At 48.4% G+C, this 22203-nt stretch overlaps 1 protein-coding gene and 1 non-coding gene across 2 annotated transcripts in view; both read right to left on the minus strand.

Moving 5' to 3' along the window:
* AIM1L (absent in melanoma 1-like) overlaps positions 1-14743 on the minus strand; it is a 48655-nt gene extending 33912 nt beyond the window's left edge. The window contains exons 1-5 of the mRNA XM_015411214.1: positions 11917-14743; positions 4696-4740; positions 4436-4554; positions 3226-3382; positions 1524-1663 (exon numbers count right to left, since the gene is read on the minus strand). Of these exons, the coding sequence (XP_015266700.1) occupies positions 1524-1663; positions 3226-3382; positions 4436-4554; positions 4696-4740; positions 11917-14721 (3266 nt within the window). The 5' untranslated portion in view covers positions 14722-14743. The remainder of the gene's footprint in view (positions 1-1523; positions 1664-3225; positions 3383-4435; positions 4555-4695; positions 4741-11916) is intronic.
* Positions 14744-16451: 1708 nt separating this feature from the next.
* Positions 16452-16523, minus strand: TRNAG-UCC. The gene has a single exon. It is a non-coding gene; the product is annotated as a tRNA-Gly (tRNA).
* Positions 16524-22203: the final 5680 nt, after the last annotated feature.

The following is a 22203-nucleotide window of genomic DNA, read 5'->3' on the forward strand; positions in this document are numbered from 1 at the left end:
CTTGTTATTTCCCCCCCAGCACATCTGGGTTTTTATGCAAGACCGCTGGATCCATTCTCAGACTTGAACAGTGACTCCACCACCACATGTTTGAATCTGTTTCATTTTTTTGGCTCCACTTGAGAATCTCAAAACCTGGCCTCAAAACGCCTTCCTGCCCAATCAGGTAAAGTTTGCCCTAATCACACTCCACACTTTGCACAAAACTCCCACAAACCCCCACTGCATTGCAGAAAGCACAGTGCTGCTCCTGCAAGCCCCCAGCACCTTCTGTCTGTAAAAAGGTAAAGGTAAAGGTTCCCTTGCTCGAAAGTCAGTCGAATCCGACTCTAGGGTTGCGGTGCTCATCTCCGTTTCAAACCCGAAGAGCCAGCGCTGTCCGAAGACGTTTCCGCGGTCATGTGGTCGGCATGACTAAACACCAAGGCGCACAGAACGCTGTTACCTTCCCACCAAAGTGGTACCTATTTATCTACTTGCAATTTCTCGCTTTCGAACTGCTAGTTTGGCAGGAACTGGAACTAGAGACGGGAGCCCACTCCATCATGCGGCACCCGGGTCTCGACCTTCTGTCTGTACCATCAGAAAAAAAGGGAAACTAAACTCAGGACAAACAAAAAATCCAGTTACAGCTAAGATGGGGAGGAGCAGTAAGAGCAATCAGAGTGGGTCAGGGCTCCAGATCATTTTGTGCCTACAGAAAGGCTGCTAGAAAGAATGCAGACATTGTAGCGCCTAGGCCCTTCCTCTAGTGGTCCTGTTGCCCACTAATCATTCTCCTTTGTTGTAGTAAGCGAGATTCTACTTTTGCCTTATTTATGTATTATTTATTTATTAGTTCGATTTATACCCCGCCCTCCCCGCCAAGGCAGGCTCAGGGTGGCTTACATTAAAAAATGCATATATAAATACAGTTAAAATCATACACAAAACAACCATAAACAGTCAGTTATGGCAAGTAGAAAAGGAAAGTGGGTGAAGAGCAGTGGTAACTCATGGGGTGGGCTGCAGGGAATACCCCAGCTCAGCACCTGAAAGGGAAGGGGGACAATGGACTTGCCAGGGCCAAGGCTTACCAGGGTCACCAGAGCTTGCAGCTGCCCAGTGGCTAGTGGAACCAGGCCCCAGCAAGTGATGTCATCACCCTGCACCTATGCCAGCTTGTACTTCCCACTTGGTAGCTCTATGTCTGTGTATGATGCTGCAGCTGTGGCCCCAGCAGGTCTGTCATCACCTCTTGACACCCTCCCATAAGGGTGCTGCTCAGCTTTTACACTGCCAAACCCTTACAACAGCTCCTGATTTATCTCAGTGGAAGCTGTGCAGGAGAATGCCTCAAGTCCCCTAGAGAATGCCTCAAGTCGTTATTTGAAAAGGGTGATCCTTTTTGGAGTTTTCCACCTCAAGGACCAACACGTCGTGTGCTGGCCCTGGCTCGGGTCCGCTTCACACTCTACAATCTAGCCAAGTTCTAGGTCTCTTCATACCATGAATTCCCAAAGCACTTTAAATGTGTCTCTTACAGGCCAGAGTGTACAATGATAGAGGCTGTCTTCAAAGGCTGGCCGTGAGTCCGCAAGTCCTCTGAGGAATCAGTGAACCTCTGTTTTGGGCCTTCCCCATTTTCTTCCATAAACAAACTGATCTCAGGAATCCTGTAGTCCTGTGAACAGAATACATAATATTTATTTATTTACACTCTCCCCCCCACACACAAACACACAGGGGCCCAAAGCAGAATAAAACATTGTTCTTCTCTCTCCTCATTTTATCCTAACAACCCTGTGAGGTAGGTCCGGTTGAGAGAGAGTGACTGGCCCAAGGTCACCTGTGGCCTCATCTGCAGATAGCTAAATCCGCAGATTGGGGCCACATGGAGGCTAAACAGATTTTCCAGCAAACTTGGGGCACTCACCAGGGTTGCAGAAAAATCTCAAACTTTAAAAAAAATACACAGGAAGAATTTAAATCCCTCCCAAAGTGCACAGAGAATGCACTTATCTCCAGTGGTCAACAGTGGTGGTACTGAGCAGCCCAGACCTCCGTGATGGGTCTGGTGGCAGTGGCTGTGCAGCCCGGGAGCCCGTGCTCTGGGCATGCCACCGCTGATGCCCAGAAGCCGTACTGGGCATGTTGCCATTGGTGATGCAGCCTGGGACCTGTGCTGGGTCTGGCAGCAGTAGCGCAGCCCAGGGAGAGCCCAGGGGCTGTGCCAGAGCTGGTGGCAGTAGACCCACAGCCTGCAACTTTGCACTGGGCCTGCCTGGCAGTGGAGCAGCCCAGGGAGAGCCTGGGGGCTGCACTGGTCCTGGCGGCGGCTGCCAGACTGCCCAGGGCTCCACGCTGGAGCCAGTGGCCATGGTGGACTCAGCACAAGAGTGTGTGTGTGTGTGGGAGGAGAGAGATGGGATTCCCCCCCTTGAGTCTCACAGGCTCCCACTTGTATCTTTGAACAGCCAAGTAATTTATATATTGCTGTGTTGACATGAACACTTTTTTGCTTCTCAGTCATTCTTTTTCTGCAATTGGCTGCAAGCAGAAATTACACTGGAGTTTCACATGGTAGTTAATATAGCACTCTTTTCCTCATAACAATCCAGCCACGTCTGTCCCCATGAGCAAGGCTGTACTCTATGTTTACCTAGAAGTAATTCCCATTCAGCAGAAGTTCTGCTTCTCCATGCAATTTTCCTTATAGACTAATTAATTACTTCCTGGGGCTGCAGTATTCCTGAATCAATGTTTAATTATCATGGGGGAGGGCGCTCAAGTACCGCTTTTCATTTTGCAGTTAGAGTGCTCTTTAAAAATATTTTTATTGTCATAATTTCATAATAAGGATAAAAGTATTTAAAATAACACCACTGGCATTGGCTGCAAAACCTAACCCAAGAAGTGATAATGAAATTTTTTTTGAAATTAGAAGTAGAAAGGAAGGAGAAAATTTTCAGGACACAATAGCCCTGTGAAAACTCAGTTATCCATAGTGGTTAATTACACTTTATATTTTTTTAAAATCACCACAACTCAGGTCTGAAAGAAGATCGAAGGATGAGAAGGAGAACAATGGAATGCAATAGGTTGTCAATAACATGGTCTGCATTCTTTAATCAAGTGACAGCCCAAGTACCAATGTACAGAAGAACAGTTTTCTATATGTGCAGCCTGGATCACTAACTGACTGGCTAACAGGAGGAGAGAGACCTTACTTTATGGCCTGCTTACCTGTACAACCCTCTTGAGGGAACCAATACGGAACGACGTATTCTCAACTACTTCTTCTTCTTTATGGTACATTTTCCAAGGGTTGGTGATCTCTACATCGCCTTCTGCCAGCACACACTTGCGCCCGTGGAACCGAGGTTTCTCATACATCACCCAGCTGGAGGATCCAGGAAGTTGACATTTGATTAACCCCACAGAGAATCATGAGCATAATTAATATTCTGTGGCCAGGTTAGCTGCATAGGAATTATGACAGGGTGAATGGCCTGGGAGGGTCCTTATACCTGTGGCTTCGAGATATGTGCAGTATTTTGCCTAGATGTCCTCTTTTTGGAGGCTGTCAGAGTACAGTCCTCCTTTCTGACTCCTGTTCCCTGCGTTCTCATTTTCAATCTTTGTCCAGATTCTGCTTATCTCCAGTAAAACCAGCTGACACAGCTGTGGAGCCTGGATTCCAGAGGAGTCAAAGGGTACCCAAACCTGGTTATGGGGTGAAGCTGTGGCCCAGCAGGAAGAGCACATACTTGATATGAAGAAGGTCCCAGTCAAGGGCAATTAAAGGATCATGGGTATTTTGGAGGGTTTTTCTGTGCCTGAGAACTTAGACAGTTATAATTCACACTTTATAAAGTTCTTGGGGCTACCAGAAGGACTTGCTATCACATGTACGCCTGGAGTTCCATGCTAGGAATTCAGTGCCCAGGCATGTGCAGGCCTGATTCAGACTGGAACCATGATGCACAGGGAGAAGGGGCTTAAAGCTTTCCTCCTTGCCCATTTTCTAACTTGAAATGTCCTGGGGGAACTGCTCACTGCTGCAAACGGGAGCTCTCTGGCCAACGGAGATTGGGAAAATGGCACAGAAGGGAAGGTTTAAACCCCTTCTTCTTGCGCACCATGGTCCTGATCTAAATTGGGCCGGTGCATACCTGGGAATTAAGTTCCCAGAAAGGAACCCCAGGTGTATGTCTGATAGAAATGCCTTAAGGCAGCCACAAGGACTTTGTAATGTGTGAATCGAGCCGGATTGTCAGCTGCACTCCAAGGTCTCGTGTACAGAATGGCCTTTTCTGTGATCCTTTATCCTGGGGCCTTTCACATGCCAAATACGTGCTCTTCCCCTGAGCCACAGCATTTCCCCATAACTCTCTTCCCATCTAGACAGTGCTCAGCCCTCTCCTCTTGGACTCAACACCCTTGGTTCACTTACCCTCCTCGGATAACTTGGACAGAGATGGTGTGGGAAAGGTCCCAGGCTGTAGCATCTATAATATCACCCCAGATTTCTCTCTTCTCTCCCCCAAAGTCTGCCTGAGAGTACAGGATGATCTAGAGTGGAAAAGAAATGGTGGGGAGAATAATTATCAAACAAGGCAGTGTCACCCCTCCCTTTTCCACAAATGTACATCTTTACAGGACCCCCCCCACACACACACGCACACACACCAACCTTGCTCTTTGCAAACATACCTTCCCAGGTCGCACGTTAATCTTCAGAACTCTGTCCTCCTTTGGCTATAATTTAAAAATAAATTAAAACCATGTGAGATCACCAGAACTGTTTGAGTTCCTAGTGAGAAATGCCTCACCCCCACGTGCTCCTCTTCCCATAGGATTCATCCCTGGTCCTCAGCCACCTACAAAACATTTGACTGTCAGATGCAGCTGAGTTTTCCTGCTCCTTTTCCTATTGCAGCAGAAGCAGGAGAAAAAGGAGAAAGAAGATGCATTGCACTATTCTCCTTCTTTCTTTTCCTGCCAGCAAAATGAGGCAAAGGAATTCTGGGGTGGTAGCATGGGCTGTACCACGTCAAACTACAGGGGAAAGGGGCATAGTCTTAACACTCCTCCATGTAAAAACTCCCTGAACAACAACAACAACAAAGGGCATAAAGTTCCATCTTAGTCTTTGCATGCTGTGCTGGTGTTCCACTTACAGGGACTTATTACATGGAAACCCTCCCCTGCAATATGAAGTAGAGCAGTCCATTCTACCACTTCAGCCCTTTGCCCCCTAGTGACCATCTCATTCTGTTGCGGGCACAAGGAAGGGATGGGTAATCTAATCCTTGAAGAAAATTATATGGATGTCACCTGGTCTCTGTGGGCAGGGCTATTTTTGGGCAGGAACGCACAGGAACTGAGTTCCGGCTGGCTCCCAAGTTGGCCACGCCCAGCAGGAACTCATTAGCATAATAGGCCACACCCAACAGTAGAAACTCATTAGGATTGGCTACATTAGGGGTGTCTGGCCTAACATGCAAAGGAGTTCCTGCTACAAAAAAGGCCCCGGGTTTTGACAACAAACAAGGTAAACAGAATAACAAGCAAAAGGTGGGTGTGGCTGGATAACCACACTTCTGGTAACATGTGGGTGCGGCCTAATGTGCTAATGAGCTGTGCTGTCAGGGGTGTGGCCCAATATGCTAATGAGTTCCTGCTGTTGGGTGTGGCCTATTATGCTAATAGGTTCCTGCCAACTTTTTCTACAAAAAGAGCCCTGTCTGTGGGTATAGTTAAACTACATCTGATTTTTGTTTTGGGTACTTTTCTATTCTAATCTTCCTCCAAGGAGCTCAAAGTAGGGTATGTGGGGAACATGGTGACCCAGGAAACTGAGTGGGGAATCACCATAGACCTTGGGGCAAATGCTAGAGCATTGCCCTGACATGATGATATCAGTTCCAGGTCATGTTGAAAGTGATAACATCATGTCGAGTGATACCAAAAAGGTAAGTCCCTGTCCTCACTGAATTCCCACCGGTTACCTGCCACAAGCAGACCACCCTAATGGCTGCCCCCAAGGAGTCTTGGGAATGCTCATTTGGCAAGGGTGTCAAATTTGCTTCCGTGGTCATGCACATGCGGGAACTCCAGTTTGAAAAAAAACCCGCCTGTACGATTGGGAAGTGGCAGCTTGCGATCGCTGCATGTGTGATCGCACCATGCAACTTCTTTCTTCCCCCCTTTCTTTGCCATACTTCACCATCAACGTGTGATCGGCGGCTGACAGCCTGAGCACAGAGCCTCAGAGGAACATCTGATCGAGCTACCGCACTTCATTTTGCTCCGGGCAAAAAGCCTCCCCCCCCCCCCCGATTATCTCGATCGTGTGATCAGGGCCCTAGTAGCTTTTCCAATTTGTGTGGGATGGGATTTTGATTGGAAAATGCCATGGGCAGAGGGATTAGGAAAACTCTCCCCTCCCTTGACAACAGCTCAGAACTGACAACCAGAAGCAGCTGTACCCCATTGATTTAACATAGATAGCAAGTGTGGTGTGGTGGTTAGTGGGCTGAACTTGAATATGGGTGACCCAGGTTTTAATCTCTATTCTCCAATGCGTGGATGAGACGATGGTGTAGGGGAGAAGGGTTCAGGTTTGTTAGGCACTGGGATTCTTTTTGGAACAAGAGGGAGCTGTACAGGCGAGACGGTCTCCACTTGTCCCGAGAAGGAACCAGGCTGCTGGCACTTAAAATCAAAAAGGTGGCAGAGCAGTTTTTAAACTGAATATTGGGGGAAAGCCGACAGGAGATGAAAAGTCTCTGGTTCGGGTTGGCTCATCTCAGAGAGATGAGGGGGTACCTGTTGCTTTTCTACAGGGAGGTGGATTGAAATTGTCCACTGAGACCATGGCTAGTGACATGGACTGCCTGACAAGGTCTCGAGATAGCAAGAGGAAGGTGGCAGGCTTAACTAGTATGGGAAATTACAGCTGTTTCTATACAAATGCTCGAAGTGTCCGAGGTAAAATCGGGGAGTTGGAGTGCTTGGTGTCAGAGGGAAAAATAGACATTGTGGGTATTTCAGAAACTTGGTGGGATGAGGAAAATCAGTGGGATACGGTGATTCCCGGTTATATATTATATCGGAAGGATAGGGGGGGAAGGGTTGGAGGTGGGGTGGCTCTGTATGTCAGAGAGGGTATAAAGTCCAGAAAGATTGAGAGGCTAAGAGAATTGGATTCGCTTCTTGAAGTTCTGTGGGTTGAAATAGGGGGGCCAAAAGGAAACTTAACACTGGGAGTTTGTTATCGCCCACCGGATCAAAAGATAGAGGAGGATTATAAAATGATGAATGAATTAAAGATAGCAGCTAGACAAAAACACTGTGTCGTAATAGGTGATTTTAACTACCCACACATTGATTGGGTCAATATGTGTTCTAGTCGAGAGAAAGAGATTGAGTTTCTAGACACTCTAAATGACTGTGCTATGGAGCAGATGGTCATGGAACCTACCAGGGGAGAGGCGATCCTTGATTTGGTCCTAAGTAACACTCAAGACCTGGTGAGAGATGTAAAAGTGATTGCACCGCTTGGGAACAGTGATCATAATGTTGTTGAGTTCAACATTTGTACAAATAGGGAATTGGCCAAAAAGACTCACACAACCACTTTTAACTTTAAAAGGGGTAATTTTTCTGATATGAGGGGACATGTGGGGAGGAAACTGAAGGGAAAAGTAGAAAGGGTCAAAACCATTGGGGAAGCTTGGAAACTGTTTAAAACTACAATTCTAGAAGCTCAAATAAAATATATTCCGCAGGTTAGGAAAGGCACAAACAGGTATAAGAAAAAGCCTACATGGTTAACAAACAAAGTAATGGAAGCTGTAAAAGGTAAAAAGGATTCCTTTAAGCGGTGGAAAGCTAGTCACAGTGAGGCTGATAAAACAGAACACAGGCTATGGCAAATAAAATGCAAGTCTGTGGTCAGGCATGCAAAAAGGGAATATGAGGAGCATATAGCAAAAAATGTAAAGACCAACAATAAAACTTTCTTCAAATACATTAGAAACAGGAAACCAGCCAGGGAGGCAGTGGGGCCCTTGGATGACCAAGGGGTAAAAGGAGTACTGAAGGATGATAGGGAAATGGCTGAGAAGCTAAATGCATTTTTTGCCTCCGTCTTCACTGTGGAAGATGAGAGGTGCTTGCCCACTCCAGAGCCGCTGAGTTCGGGAGGGGTGTTGAAAGACCTGAGTCAGATTGAGGTGACGAGAGAGGAGGTCCTAAAACTGATAAACAACTTAAAAACTGATAAATCACCAGGCCCAGATGGCATACATCCAAGAGTTCTGAAAGAACTCAATTGTGAACTTGTGGATCTCCTGACAAAAATATGTAATCTCTCCTTAAAATCAGCCTCCATTCCTGAGGACTGGAAGGTAGCTAATGTCACTCCCATCTTTAAAAAGGGACGACTGAGGGGTGACATGATTGAGGTTTATAAGATTATGCATGGGAAAGAGCAGGTAGAGAAAGAGGTACTTTTCTCCCTTTCTCACAATACAAGAACTCGTGGGCACTCCATGAAATTGCTGAGCGGTCGTGTTAGAACGAATAAACGGAAGTACTTCTTCACCCAAAGAGTGATTAACACTTGGAATTCACTGCCACAGGAAGTGGTGGCAGCTACAAGCATGGAAGGCTTCAAAAGGGAATTAGATAAGCATATGGAGCAGAGGTCCATCAGTGGCTATTAGCCACAAGGTATAGATAGGGACTCTGGGGCAAGTGATGCTCTGTCATCTTGGTGCTTGGGGGGGGGGGTCAACAGTGGGAGGGCTTCAAATGTCCTGGCCCCACTGGTGGACCTCCTGATGGCACTGGTATTTCTGGCCACTGTGGGATACAGAGTGTTGGACTGGATGGGCCTTTGGCCTGATCCAACATTGGCATCTCTTATGTTCTTATGTAATGGAAACTCACTGGATGGCCTTGGGCCAGGCACACACCCTCAGCCTAATCTATCTCACAAGATGGTTGTTGTGAGGATGCAATGGAAGAGAGGAGAATGATGAAAGCCGCTTTGGGACCCACTGAGGAGAAAAACAGAAATATAATACTTCCCAGCGCAATATGTGGTTTGGTCCTAAGATGGGATCAGACATACAATTTTTCATATCAGAGGCATTTGGTGATCAAAAGTTTCACCACTGAAGACCCAAGAGCCATAGGATGCAACCTTAAGAACATTTTCCTAGGAGTAAGCCCCACTGAACAAAATGAAACAAAAAGTTATGAGTGTTGCATAGTAGTTGCATAGTACCGAGTGTACTATGCATAGTAGTTGCATAGTACCGAGTTATGAGTCGTTGCATAGTACCGAGTGTTGCATAGTACCGAGGTAGTATGTCATCGGCTGCCCTACGAACGTGGGGCAGGTATGCCCAGGCAGAAGTCATAGACAGCATAGCGGGACGCTACTGAGATAGCTGGCCACCAAAGCTGGATGGTTAGTCCCATCTTGGTTGAATGATATAGCACTGTGTTATAGGATGGTTTTTGGGGTTAAATACTGTATTTTATTGTATGTTTTATTGTATTTTAGATTCCGGCTTTGCCGCCTGTGAACCGCCCTGAGCCTTTGGGAGGGCGGTATAGAAATCCAACAAATAAATAAATAATATAATAGTTAAAGTGTCGGGCTAGGATCTGAGAGACAGAGGTTCAAATCCCCACTCTGCTGTGGCCCTGTTCATACGAGGCGGTTTGGGCCGGGAGGGGGACGGAACGGGGGCAGAGCAAACGGGTGCGATCCCACGGCAACATCTGGGAATCGTTGCCTGCCCGTTCCTGTTCCGTCCCAACCGCCGATAACGCGCACTAAAAAAGAACCACCTACCTAGGTGGTTGTATCCAGTACAGCGCCTCAAGCCGGGACATGGGATCGGCCGGCCGGCCTTGTGCCGGCACATCCCGGCCCCCGGCCGTACTGCGCATGCGCAGTTCGGCAGCCTCCTCCTCCCATCCGACTCTTCCTCCCCGGCATCTGATCGTGCCTGGGAGCGATGCGCCGCGGTTCAGGGGATCCGTGGGATCCCGCCGCGGCGTCTCAACTTTGGTGCGGCTCTGATTAGCCGCAGTTCAGCCATCCTTTTCCCTGCCGTGTGGCAGGGACCTGTGAGAGCTTGCTGGATGACTTTAGCCAGTGAAATGCTCTTAGCCTAACCTATCTCAAAGTGTTGTCATGTGGATAAAATGGAGTAGAGGAGAACAATGCAAGCCACGTTGGGCTCCCATTGGGAGAAAGGTGAGTATACATGAAACAAATCAATGCATGAATAAAATTAATTTGCATTGGTCTTCCAGCTGGTGAGCTGTGAGCAGCCAATGGATCAAGCCCAGGCTTGCACTGTGTTATTCTAGTGGAACCACAGCCATTGCAATAATAACATAGGGCTGACCATTACCCTAGTATTTGTTATTCCAACACATTACAAACAAGGTCCTTTTCTTTCAATATCTATTACTTTGTAAGCTTGAAGCCAGTCTTCTATAATACAGCAATTCAGATACTAAAGCAAAGTATTATTATAGCATTGCCTTGAAAATATTACTGATAAGACTGATTTTGAGTTGATGCAGGTTGGTAATGTTACAAAGGTCTGGTATTTTTTTAAAAAAAAACACAGTAGTGGCAGGTACTTTTCAGCATAAACAGATCTAGGAATGGCCTTTTCTGTTTTAATTTACATTGCCCATCTACAATAAAACATTAAATGAGAGTAGCACACTGGTGACACAGGTAGGTACCCACATTTGAAAGCATCATGATTTATGTGTGTCATGGAGCAACTGATCAGTCAGTCTATATGTGGGCTTTCTTCAGATATTCCTGTCCTTACAACACTTCTTGGTTTCCCATCATCCCCTGGCTCAGCTTCTTTAATGAGCATCACTGACTCAGTAGCAACCAGTAAAGAAGATAAACAATAACAGAATAATGACGTTTAAGTTCCTGCACCCTTTGCTTGGGTGCAACACTCTGTGACTTCAAGGAGGATCTATACACCTGAGTAAAGACCTCAGTGGTTTGGATCCTGTAATCCCAATCCTCTTGAATTGAACATAAGAACATAAGAAGAGCCCTGTTGGATCAGACTAATGATCCATCTAGTCAAGCATCCTGCCCCACACAGTGGCCAACCAGTTGCCCCGAAGATTTCGTCAGTTCTATTAGTGCCAATATGATGCTGTATCACCAGTTCTCCCGCAGGCTGAAAGCGTACTATGATACCTGGCGTCAGGGCTATTTTTGGGCAGGAACGCACAGGAACGGAGTTCTGGCTGGCTCCCAAGTTGGCCACGCCCAGCAGGAATTCATTAGCATAATAGGCCATACCCAAGAGCAGAAACTCATTAGGATTGGCTACATTAGGGGTGTGTGGCCTAACATGCAAAGGAGTTCCTGCTACAAAAAAAGGCCCTGGGTTTTGACAACAAACAAGGTAAACAGAATAACAAGCAAAAGGTGGGTGTGGCTGGATAACCACACTTCTGGTAACATGTGGGTGCAGCCTAATGTGCTAATGAGCTGTGCTGTCAGGGATGTGGCCCAATATGCTAATGAGTTCCTGCTGTTGGGTGTGGCCTATTATGCTAATGAGTTCCTGCTGGGCTTTTTCTACAAAAAGAGCCCTGCCTCGCGTGATCTGGTCCATGGGGTTGCGAAGAGTCGGACTCGACTGTGCAACTGAACAACAACAACAACAACAACACTTGTCTGGCTACCCTCCTGGAATTAGCCTCAAGTAGCCCAAATGGGCCTGAGCAATCCAGAGAAGGTCTTTCACTAGTGGGAAAATGACTGCAACTGTCAGCAGTGAAAGATAATAGTGGAGAACCTCACTTGTCTATTTCCCCCAAAGCTTTTATACTTTCATTTGTAATGGATTTACTCACCTGAATTTCCAAGCAGGATGGTGTCTGGGGAAGAAAATGTCCCTCCTTGGAAAGGAGACGAATCTGACTGGAACCAATCTTTGCAGATGGAGTCCTGGAGGAAGAGTGAACTTGGAACCCAGCCAGTGATGACTCAGAGCTCAGATGTTCATTTGTGCCAACTTGTGGCCCATTTGGAGGCGTCTGGCATTCCCGGTTGACCTTTAGAACCATCGGCAGCATAGGTGAGCTGGTCCCATCCTTCCCGTTCTCCGGGGCTTTGAATTGGGACTTCTCAGGGGTGATGAACTTGCTGTAAAGGAAGCTGTTGTCCAAGCGGGAATAAGGCTTATCTTCCATAGCCTTCTTGTCCACAAAACCACACAAAAGTGAGGCCCCTTTGAGAATGTTGGCCCTGATCAGATTGGTCTGATTCACCGTTGCTTTAGGAGCTATGACTTTGTACTCCACAGAGGCTTGCTGCAGCTTTCCCAAGAATGCGCCTATCTCTTCCTCAGTCTTGTATGGCTTGTTTTCCCATGGGTAGGCTTTCTTGGCCTGTGACTTCTCATCCTCAGTAAGATATGGATTCTCTACCTCCTCAATCTCTTCTGCAAATCCATTGTCTAACTTCTTGGATTCCTTCTCTATCTCTGAGTTCCTCTCTTCAGTGAGGGCAAAGAGCTCGCCAAGAGCAGCTGGGAGAGGAACTTTGGACTTGGGAGTGACACGGTACTCATGGATCGGTGGCAAGGCAGCCTGCTTGGCGAGTGTGGAAGGCCGTGGTGGCCTCAGGTGAATCTTCAATGGCTTGCAGAGTTCAAGAGGCTCCATGTTGCGTAGAGTGTCCACAAAAAGTTCCATGTCAACAGATTCCTCGGGTTCCTCTTCTGTTCTTGTGTCGTTCCTTCCTGTTTCCTGGTTCAGGGGGTCATGGGAAGAGTCTGTCTCCATAAGATTTTCTTCTGCAAAGACAAGGGCCTCCTTGGATGGATCACTCCATTCTTTCTTCAGCTCAGTCTGGGTGGTGACTTTCTGATCCTCTGGAGCAGTTTCCTGAGATCCTAGTAAGGCTACTGGCATGCTGCTTTCTCCTGCAGTTCCTCCAACACCAGATGTGCGCCAAGTTATTTTGAATCCAGAAGCAGTAACCTTCTCTCCTCTTGACAGATGACTCTCCTTATTTGATCCTCTTGCTTTAGGGCCCCCTGAATCAGGCATACTTCCTACCTTCTCGGATTTGCTTGCTGCATCTAAGCTGCTGTGCTTTTGAAATACAGCTTTGTTGTGTATGCTGCAGTCACTTTGGGGTGTGCTAAAATGAACTGCTCCCTCCTCACATGTGGTAGCATCACTGTTTGATGAGATTGCAGGGCTCGGTTCAAGCATACACCTTTGCCTTTGGGCAGCGTTCACACCGGTACATCTGGGTTGAGTCATGCAACTTTGTGGTTGTGGCTCTGCTGGGGAGCTGTTGCAAACACCAGCGATGGATGTGAGGCTTATTTTAGGGGACCTGGCATCGGTGAGGTCATCCTGTGGCTGGTGATGGTTTTCTTTTGGTGCCACGTTGTCAGCAGTGTTTGGCATAAGGCCCTTCTGTTGCTGGGATTTACTTACCCTCCCTGGCCCAGAACTGGACACAATAACTTCTTGACCTGCTCTGTACATAGTTCCACTTTCACCTTTGGGCACGATGACTTGCCGTTCAGATCTAAAGACAACCGTGCTACCACCTTTTGAGTTGTACCACTGGGTTTGGGATTCGGATACACTACTGGAGCCAAGAAAGCGGGACACGGAATTCATCACAGGGGATCCACCGGAAGGTTTGGTGCACAGAGTAGCGTTAGCAGCTCTTGACAGGTAGCTTTCTGTTTGCGATTTAACTATGGTAGTACGGGTCATGTGGCTTCCCTTTGGGGATCCATTGACTGAACTGGAAGTAGGCGTGTTTGGCCCACAACTTTCATTCTGGAATTGGGCCACTCTGGCACTGACAGAAGTGGGGAGATTGTCTTTCTGGGATCCAATTGTGTTTGATGTGTGGTTTTCTTTTGGAAATCCAGCAGCTGTAGTGACATTAGCAGCATCACAAGAGTGGTTATCTCCTTGGGATCTGACTATTCTAGTGCTACTAGTGTCTTGCACCTCTGTTTCTTCTAGGTTATTTGGCTTTGAACCTGGGAAATATACTTGTGAGAACACAGGCCCGTGAGCTGTAAACTCTCTGCGTGGACTGAGAGAGCGTGAACGCCTCCCATCTGATGTGGGAGAGAAGCTTCTTGACTCTGGGGAAGAAGAAGAAGACCTAACATCAACTGGGGAAGATGGCTGCCTGGAGTCTGTTGGGCAAAATCGCTGCTTGATTTCCTTCACAGAAGATGAGTGCCTGGCACCCGATGAGGAAACTGCCTGCCTGATATCTGGTAAAGAAGAAAATTGTTTATCTGCTGGGGAAGATGAACACTGTTTATCTACTGGAGAAGAGGAGTGCTGGGCACTTGCTGAGGGAGATGGGCTTCTGGTATATGGCACAAAACATGACTGCCTGGTTTCTGCTGGAGAAACAGAATGCCTGGAGTCTGTAGGGGAACAGGACCGCCTGGTATCTGCTGCAGAATGTGACTGCCTGGTTCCAGATGGAGAATGAGACCGTCTGGTATCTAATGGAGAAAGAGATTGTCTCATTTCTACTGGTGAAGGAGATTGCCTCATATCAGCTGAAGTATAGGACTCCCTGGTATCTGCTGCAGGATGTAACTGCCTGTTTCCAGATGGAGAATGGGACCGTCTGGTATCTAATGGAGAAAGAGATTGTCTCATTTCTACTGGTGAAGGAGATTGCCTCATGTCAGCTGAAGTATAGGACTCCCTGGTATCTGCTGGAGAAAAGGATCGCTTGGTATTCACAGGTGAAGGCAATTGCTTCGCATCTGTTGGAGAAAGGCATCGCTTGGCATCTGCAAGAGAAAAGAATCGCTTGGCATCTGCTGGCGAAGGAGACTGTCTTGTATCTGCTGGCAAAAGGGATTGCTTGGTCTCTCCAAGAGAAAAGAATCGCTTGGCGTCTGCTGGTGAAGGGGATTGCCTCGTACCTGTTGGCGAATGGGACGGCTTTGAATTTGCTGAAGAAAAGGGTTGCTTGGTATCGGTTTGTGAAGGAGACTGCCTTGGACCGGCTGGAGAACGACACTGCTTCGTATCTGCTGGAGAAAAGGATTGTTTGCTATCCGCTTGTGAAGGAGACTGTCTTATATCTGCTGGAGAAAGGGATCGCCTGGAATCTGCAAGAGAAAAGGAACTTTTGGTATTTGAAGGTGAAAGAGACCGGGAAGTTTCTTTGGACGAAAGGTGATGTCTGGTGTGTACTGGGGAACGGGAGCGCCGGGTAGCTGCAGAGGAAGGTTGTGGAGCAGGTTCCATTCCAACTAGCCCCTTCTCCCAGGCCTCAAGCAGAACAGACACTCTGGAGGGACTGCTGGCCCTGGGGGCTCCTTTCTCTATCATCTGTGTTATTGCAGAGACCTTGCCTAGGGGAGATTTGACTTCTTCTCTGGGCAGATCAGGGGCTGCTTTCTTCCAACTAAATGAGGAGCTTGTGGTGGACCCTCCTGCCCTGCCCTGCAGGCAGCGTGAGCCACCTGTAACTTTCTCCATGCTGTGTTGTCTGGAAAACCGATCTCTTCTGATGCTACACAGTTTGTTAGGTCGGATCTCCTGGCTGTATGCTGCTGGAGGGACTTGATGCAGTTCAGAGAAGCTGGAGAAGAGGAAAGAGGGGGGGGGGACAAGAAAAAAACTGTTAGGACTGGAGGGGTTAGGAGAACAGCAAATTACTGGTACTGTCTGCATTTACAGCCCTTTGTGTTTTCATGATTATTTGCCTCCCCCCCCACCCCGTTGTGATGTTCTCCAATTTTTATCGATGAACAGTTAGACAAACTTCTGTGCCTTAAAAGGGGCGCACTGACTCTACAGGTTCACTCTTTTTAAAAAATCGAGGCATTAATCCAGGCCTGGAAATGTAACTCAAAAAGATCATTCTAGCCCAGCAATTGCAAATTGGCCAAGGAATTCTTCTTAACAGCTTGCTAGATAGCTGGTGGTTTGGGCTGATCCCCAGTCAGGGTTTATTTTTTGGGTGGAAGATTTAAAGTAGGTAACCATGGCTCAGTGCTAGAGCATCTGCTTGGCATGCAGAAGGTCCCAGCTTCAATCCATGGCATCTCCAGTTAAGGATTAGGTGGTAGGTGATATGAAAGTCCTCTGCCTGAAACTGTGGAGAGCTGCTGCCTATCTGAGTCAAAACGTTTGATAGATCAGTGGTCTGATTAAGTATAAGGCAGCTTCATGTGTACTGATTTGACAAAAAACAGCTTGGCATATACTATACTCTAACTATCCTTGTTTATCAATCGTACATACATATACACAAAGCTCCCTCATACTGAATCAGATCATTTGGCCCATCACAGTCAGTATTAGACTGGCAGTGGCTCTCCATGATCTCAGGCAGAGGGCTTTCACATCACCTACTGCCAGATGCCTTTCGGTGGAGATGCCAGGGATTGAACCCGGGACCTTCTGCATGGAAAGCAGATGCTATACCACTAAGCCACAGCTTCCTGTTTTGTGGTAGCTCCACTTTTGTGGTAACGCCCATGTTAGAATCACTGCTCCTATTTGGCCCATTTGCTGGAGATCTGGAGTACGTGTTTTAAACAAAATCTCATTAGCATTGGGCACTGGTGTTGCATTTCTTCAGACTTCATTCCTATCCCCCGAGGGTTTCTAGGAAATCAATATCTGAGTAAAAGGAGATTTAGCTCTCATTTCTCGTGTACATGAGTAGAACCTGTCGATTCCCAGGCCGGGTTCATTTTCAGTTGCTGAGAGACATGATATAGGGCAACATTGGTATCCCCTCCCCCCCCCCCCCCCCCCCCCCCGGGTTTTTTTAACCAGGAGAAAACTGCCTGTGCTTTCAGATCAGTACAGGACACTCTGTTGCAGGGCATACTGGAATGGCATCCAGCCGGTGGAAAAGAGCCTCCAGCAGTGTGATTTTGACAGGGGTGCCCGTGTAGTTATTCTTGCTGTGAGAAGAGAGGTCTGGAAAGTACACAAGAGGGTCCCTGTTTCCATCTGTGAAATGCTGGGGGGTATGGCAGATATATTCACAACATGACTGCTGTTTGTTTTTTTAACATCAGTTTTTATATTTTTTTTAAAAAAAGAAGCTACATTTTAACTAGATGGCTTCTTTCACACCTAATGAGGGCTTTGGACAGTAAGTAGAATTTGCCCACGACAACCAGGCAACAACTCAGGATTATTTGTTTTTATTTTGATTATTGAAATTATATTGTAGCTGTATTGTATTGTAAGCCTCTTTAGTTATTTCAGGAGAGAAGCCAGTGGGAGAGCATCTACTTGGCATGCAGAAGGTCCCAGGGTTCAGTCCCTGACATCAGCAGTTAAGGATTAGGTGACAGGTGAAAGATTTTGCTTGAAAGTCCGTAGAGCTGTTGCCTGTCTGAGTAGACTAGACTAACTCAGATGGACCTATGGTCTGATTCAGTATACAGCAGCTTCATGTACTTATCATGTGAAGCAGTATAGAAATGCCTTAATAAATAAATGTCTGAGCCAGAGCTCATTAAGAGTCTAAAGATCAGGAGACTTCCGGTTGATGGCGGCATGCTCACGGACTCACCTCTTGGACCTCCCGGGGGTGTCTCCGTGCTCTGGCGGAGGGAGGGGGTGAGCAGGCTCGTTAACCCCCCCAGGGGCCTGGCGAAGGGTCCCTGGCCAAGGAGCTTTGAGGGGGTAGCCTCTTCGATGGCTGAATGCCAGAGAATTGAGGCTCCCCCTTGCTCCAGTGGTTCGTCCAGCCGAGAGACCAAACGGTACAAGTGAAGCTAGCCGGGTCAAGCGTAGGAGATGGGGCGTCAGAAATGATGAATGTAGCGGGGTCGGAAGACCAACTATGAACGTGAGTCAACTGAGATAAGATTTTTAAAAGAAAAGACGCTCCCTACCCGATGCGGTGGAACGGCAGAAGCGAGCGGGGGAGGGATGCCTCCCATGCGTAAATCACTGAGCGAAAGGGAGGTGGGAGCAGAAGAATAAACGTGTGATTGCCCAGAAGTACTCACCCAATCGAGCTATACAGTTAAGCGCATATTCAGAGGCTTTAAAAAATTTTCGTGAAAGTAAACAAACAGGGAAAAGATGGCGGGGAAGAGGGACAGAGACAAAGAGAAACTTTTAAAAATGAAACCAGAGTCCCCGAGACCGGAAACGACCAGTGAGGAGACCAAGGCGATGGCTGAGGTCATGTGCCCTCTACTGGAACAGCTCAATGTCTTTAAAGAGCAGATGTCGGTGGTAACAGCGAATATAACAGTGCAGTAAAAGCAGCTTGCAGTTGTAACAACAAGCATCACTGCTCAACAAACGCAAATAACGGACTTGATCCAAGTAATGAAGCAGGATGCGGAGAAAGTAAAGGAAATGGCTGAGACAACGCAGAAAGTGAGGAAGAAAGTGCAAAAATTGGAAAAGAAAACTGTTTCTTTGGAAGATCAGATGCTGCAAGTGCAAATGGATAAGGCCAACATGGTCCTGTGCTTCCAAGGGGTGCCAGAGAATAGAGGAGAGAATCTTAAAGAACTGATGCGTGAGCTACTCGCCCCAGCAACAGATATAAAGGCGGAATTGTTACTCAACGACATGGATGTGGCCTACAGGTCATATTCAGGATATATAAAGAAAAATAATCTGCCTGGGGAAATGGTAGTAAGATTCTTGAAGAGGCACATCAGGGATGCTATCCTGAAAGCAGTGGCTGTGACACCCCTGAAGGTAGGGGAGAATGCGGTCAGAACGCTAAAGGATATTCTATTTGAAGTAAGGCAATGGAGAAAGAAATACAAAGAACTTGTGCTCTTCCTCCAAACAAATTCAATTGGATACAAATGGCAGTTTCCAGAATGGGTAGCATTTAAGATCAAAGAGAAGAAGGTTAAGATTGACTCTGTTCCGTAGAGTCTCTTTCTCATTAAAGAATAGTCATGGTAAGCCCTGAGTTTACCAATCAGTAAGGGGAGGGGCATGGAGGTTCCAGAGTATGGCTAGTGATACACCTCACTGTGAATCGAGGGCATTTCCCTGCTTATGATTTGTAGGGTTGCTTTAGCAGATGAAAGGATCATCTTACAATACCAGAAGTCCATTGTTTTCCTTCAGAGCTTCTCCAGGTTAGTGATATGCTAGCATTTTGTGTAATGGGGAGGGCTTTCCAACTCCATCAAATTTATAAGACAAAATATCGCCTTTTCCATCTATGTCTTCTTCCTTTTCTTCTTTCATATCCTTCAGGGTGTTTGCAATGGCTGGACCCAGAACCTAGGGGGCTGCTGGACCAGATAACCCCCACTTATGGGTCCTAACCGTGTGGGGGGGTGCTTAACAGAGGCTTCGTATGTAGAAATAGGCAACACATGCAGGGCTGGCTCACCGACTAGGCGAACTAGGCATTCGCCTAGACCGCTGGGTCCAGACCGCTGGATGGGGCGGTGGGACCTGGATGGGGTGCCGAACTGCGCAGGGGAGGCGCCAAAAGCCCATGTGCCATTGCTGCTCTGCTCCTCTGGCTGCTGGTGCCACTGCCAGCACTGCTGGGCAAGCTGGTGGAGGGCACGGCGGCTGAGGAGGTGCAGGGTGAGGCGGAGTGAAGGGCCAAGTGCGGAGGGAGCACCGAGGCGGGGAACCAGCGTGCCAAAGTTGCCTCCGCCGCTACCTGCCCAGGGGCGCCCGGCTGCTTGGCTTGCCTCCAGCAGCTGCCGCCGCTCTCCACCATCCGACTAGCCCCACCGCTGCCTCGCCGCTCGCTTTTGATTCGCCCTGCTGCTGGTCGTGGTGGCAGGAGGCAAGCCAGGCAGAGGCGCAGAGGCAGCAGGAGATGCAACCAGGAGCCAGCTAGCTGGGTGGAGAGGAGTGCCCCGGGTGCAGGGAGACCAGGGAGTTTCCGTCGCCCCTCCAGACTGCCCCGCGCCCAGCACCAAAATCTTCCCCGGTCACGAAGAAGTGTGGCTCTTTAAACTAGCTTGGGTCGCCATGCGCGAAAGCTGGCTTCTCTGCTCGCCATGCCGCTGACTGCTCTTCCGCGGCTTGGCTCGCTGAGTGGGCCCAGCTCTCTGGGGGGTGGGCTTGTGAGGAAGATGAGGCACGGTGGTGAGGGGAGGGGAGCCTCCCACTGCCCAGCTGCTCTTCCACAAGGACAGGGGGGGTTCGGATGGGGGGGTGACCGTAGTCTTCTCCCCCTCCCTCCGGCGCTCCTTGCCTCATTCCTGTGAGAGGCACCAGGGAAGCAGCCAACCCCCCCCCCCATGTTGCCTGAGAGTTGGGCTCCTCCCTCACCCCCTCCAGGGACTGGAGGGAGGCCCCTCAGCCTTGCCTGGACCATGACCTCCTGGTACCAGAGCCATCGGCAAGTACCTCCATGCCCTCCTGCAGCTCAAGGGGGAGAGAAGAAGGGGCCCACGCACCCCAAAGGGAAGCAGCCAAGGTGTGGCGTGCGTTCCTTCTCTCCAGCCTCCCCCCAGAGGTTGTCAACCCCGTAATTGGTGGGCGTGCGGGGGGGGGTGCCAGAAGGTAGCCCTACCTAGGGCACAAAAAAACCTCAGGCCGTCCCTGAACACATGGCACACAGGTAAGAGAGAGGTCTGGAGCAGGAGACTTGATCTGAGCCCCCCGCAAGCAGCAGCGAGCGGGTAGGAGCCAGATCGTCTTGAAGCAAGAGCGCAAATCAGCACAGTCACGGTCCGCCATGACTGATTAGTGGTGAATGCCGGCTAAGAGAGCACCATACCTCATCTCCAGCACTGATGAAGAAACAATGAGTACTATAAAGCAACATCAAAGAAGCAAAAGACCCTTTGATCAAACCCCCTTTGCATACACGACAACGAGGAAGGGGGAGGAGAAATTCCTATCCCCCTCTCCTGCACGTAATCAGGTAGCAAAAGTACTGGATATAAAACTCTTTAAAGAACCATAAGGGGGGGGGGAGAAAAGGGACATAAATAATCTTATCTGAACATTCCAGCGCCGTTCTGGGAGTGTGCGCGCGCTTTGCGCATATGCGCCGCAACCACATCACCTGGAAGTGACGCAACCACGCTGGGCACGCTGGGGGCGGGGCCACGACCATCCAAGGGGAAAACATAGAGTTTTCCCTCGGATGACTGTGGACCCACCCCCAACGCGCCTGACGCGATCGCGTCACCTCTGGGTGATGTGCATGTCGCGTGCTTTGGGGGTGGGGTTCCCCCTGGAGCCCGATCCACTGCCGGCGGATAACGGGCCTCTGGGGCGGGGTTTTTCCCGCCCCCTGGGGGGACTTGGCAAGCCTACAAGTAGATAAATGGATATGGCTTTGGTGGGAAGGTAACAGCGTTCTGTGTGCCTTGACATTTAGTCATGCTGGCCACATGACCACGGAAACGTCTTCTGACAATGCTGGCTCTTCAGCTTGGAAACGGAGATGAGCACCACCCCCTGGAGTAAGATTCAAATGGCTTTTGAGCAAGGAAAAACTTTACCTTAAAAGGTCAGGACGTTTTTTTCTCCAGCTTGTTGGGAACTCTCCTCCCACCTCAACTAAGCAGAACACGCCATCATATACACGTACCCTTCTGTAGAAGAGAGCAGAACATGACTCTTTCATGGTCCTTTACACTCCATTGGTGCTGACAATGCTAAAAGAACCATAAAACAATTATGCCCCATTCTATCCAAGCACCTTGGCCAGCATGCCAACTCCAGTTTGGGAAACTCCTGGAGATTTAGGGGTGGTGCATGAGGAAGGCAGAATTTGGGAAGGGGCAGGAACTCAGTGGGGATGTGATGCCACAGAGTCAGTGTTTCCTCTAAGCTGAGTTAGTGTGAGCTAGCTCACAGTTTTTCAGCCTCCGGCTCACACATTTTTGTGTTAGCTCAGGAAGGACGGCTCCAGAGCAAACTAATTTATGCAATAGCTGAATTGCTCGCTCACAACTTTAATGCTAGTAGCTCATAAAGTAGAATTTTTGCTCACAAGACTCCACAGCTTAGAGGGAACATTGCACAGAGTCCACCCTACAAAGCTGCCGTGTTCTCCAGGGGCACTGATCTCTGTAGTCTGGAAATCAGTTGTAATTTTGGAAGAACGATGTGGAGGTAGGCAGCCCCTAAATAGGAGATTTCCCCAAAGTTCCCTGAAACATTGTTGAGGCCTCTGGGGGTGATATTCCAGTTTTA

This window comes from Gekko japonicus, unplaced genomic scaffold, assembly GCF_001447785.1.
Source record: "Gekko japonicus isolate JY-2015 unplaced genomic scaffold, Gekko_japonicus_V1.1 scaffold1145, whole genome shotgun sequence".
In the NCBI taxonomy this organism is placed as follows: domain Eukaryota; kingdom Metazoa; phylum Chordata; class Lepidosauria; order Squamata; family Gekkonidae; genus Gekko; species Gekko japonicus.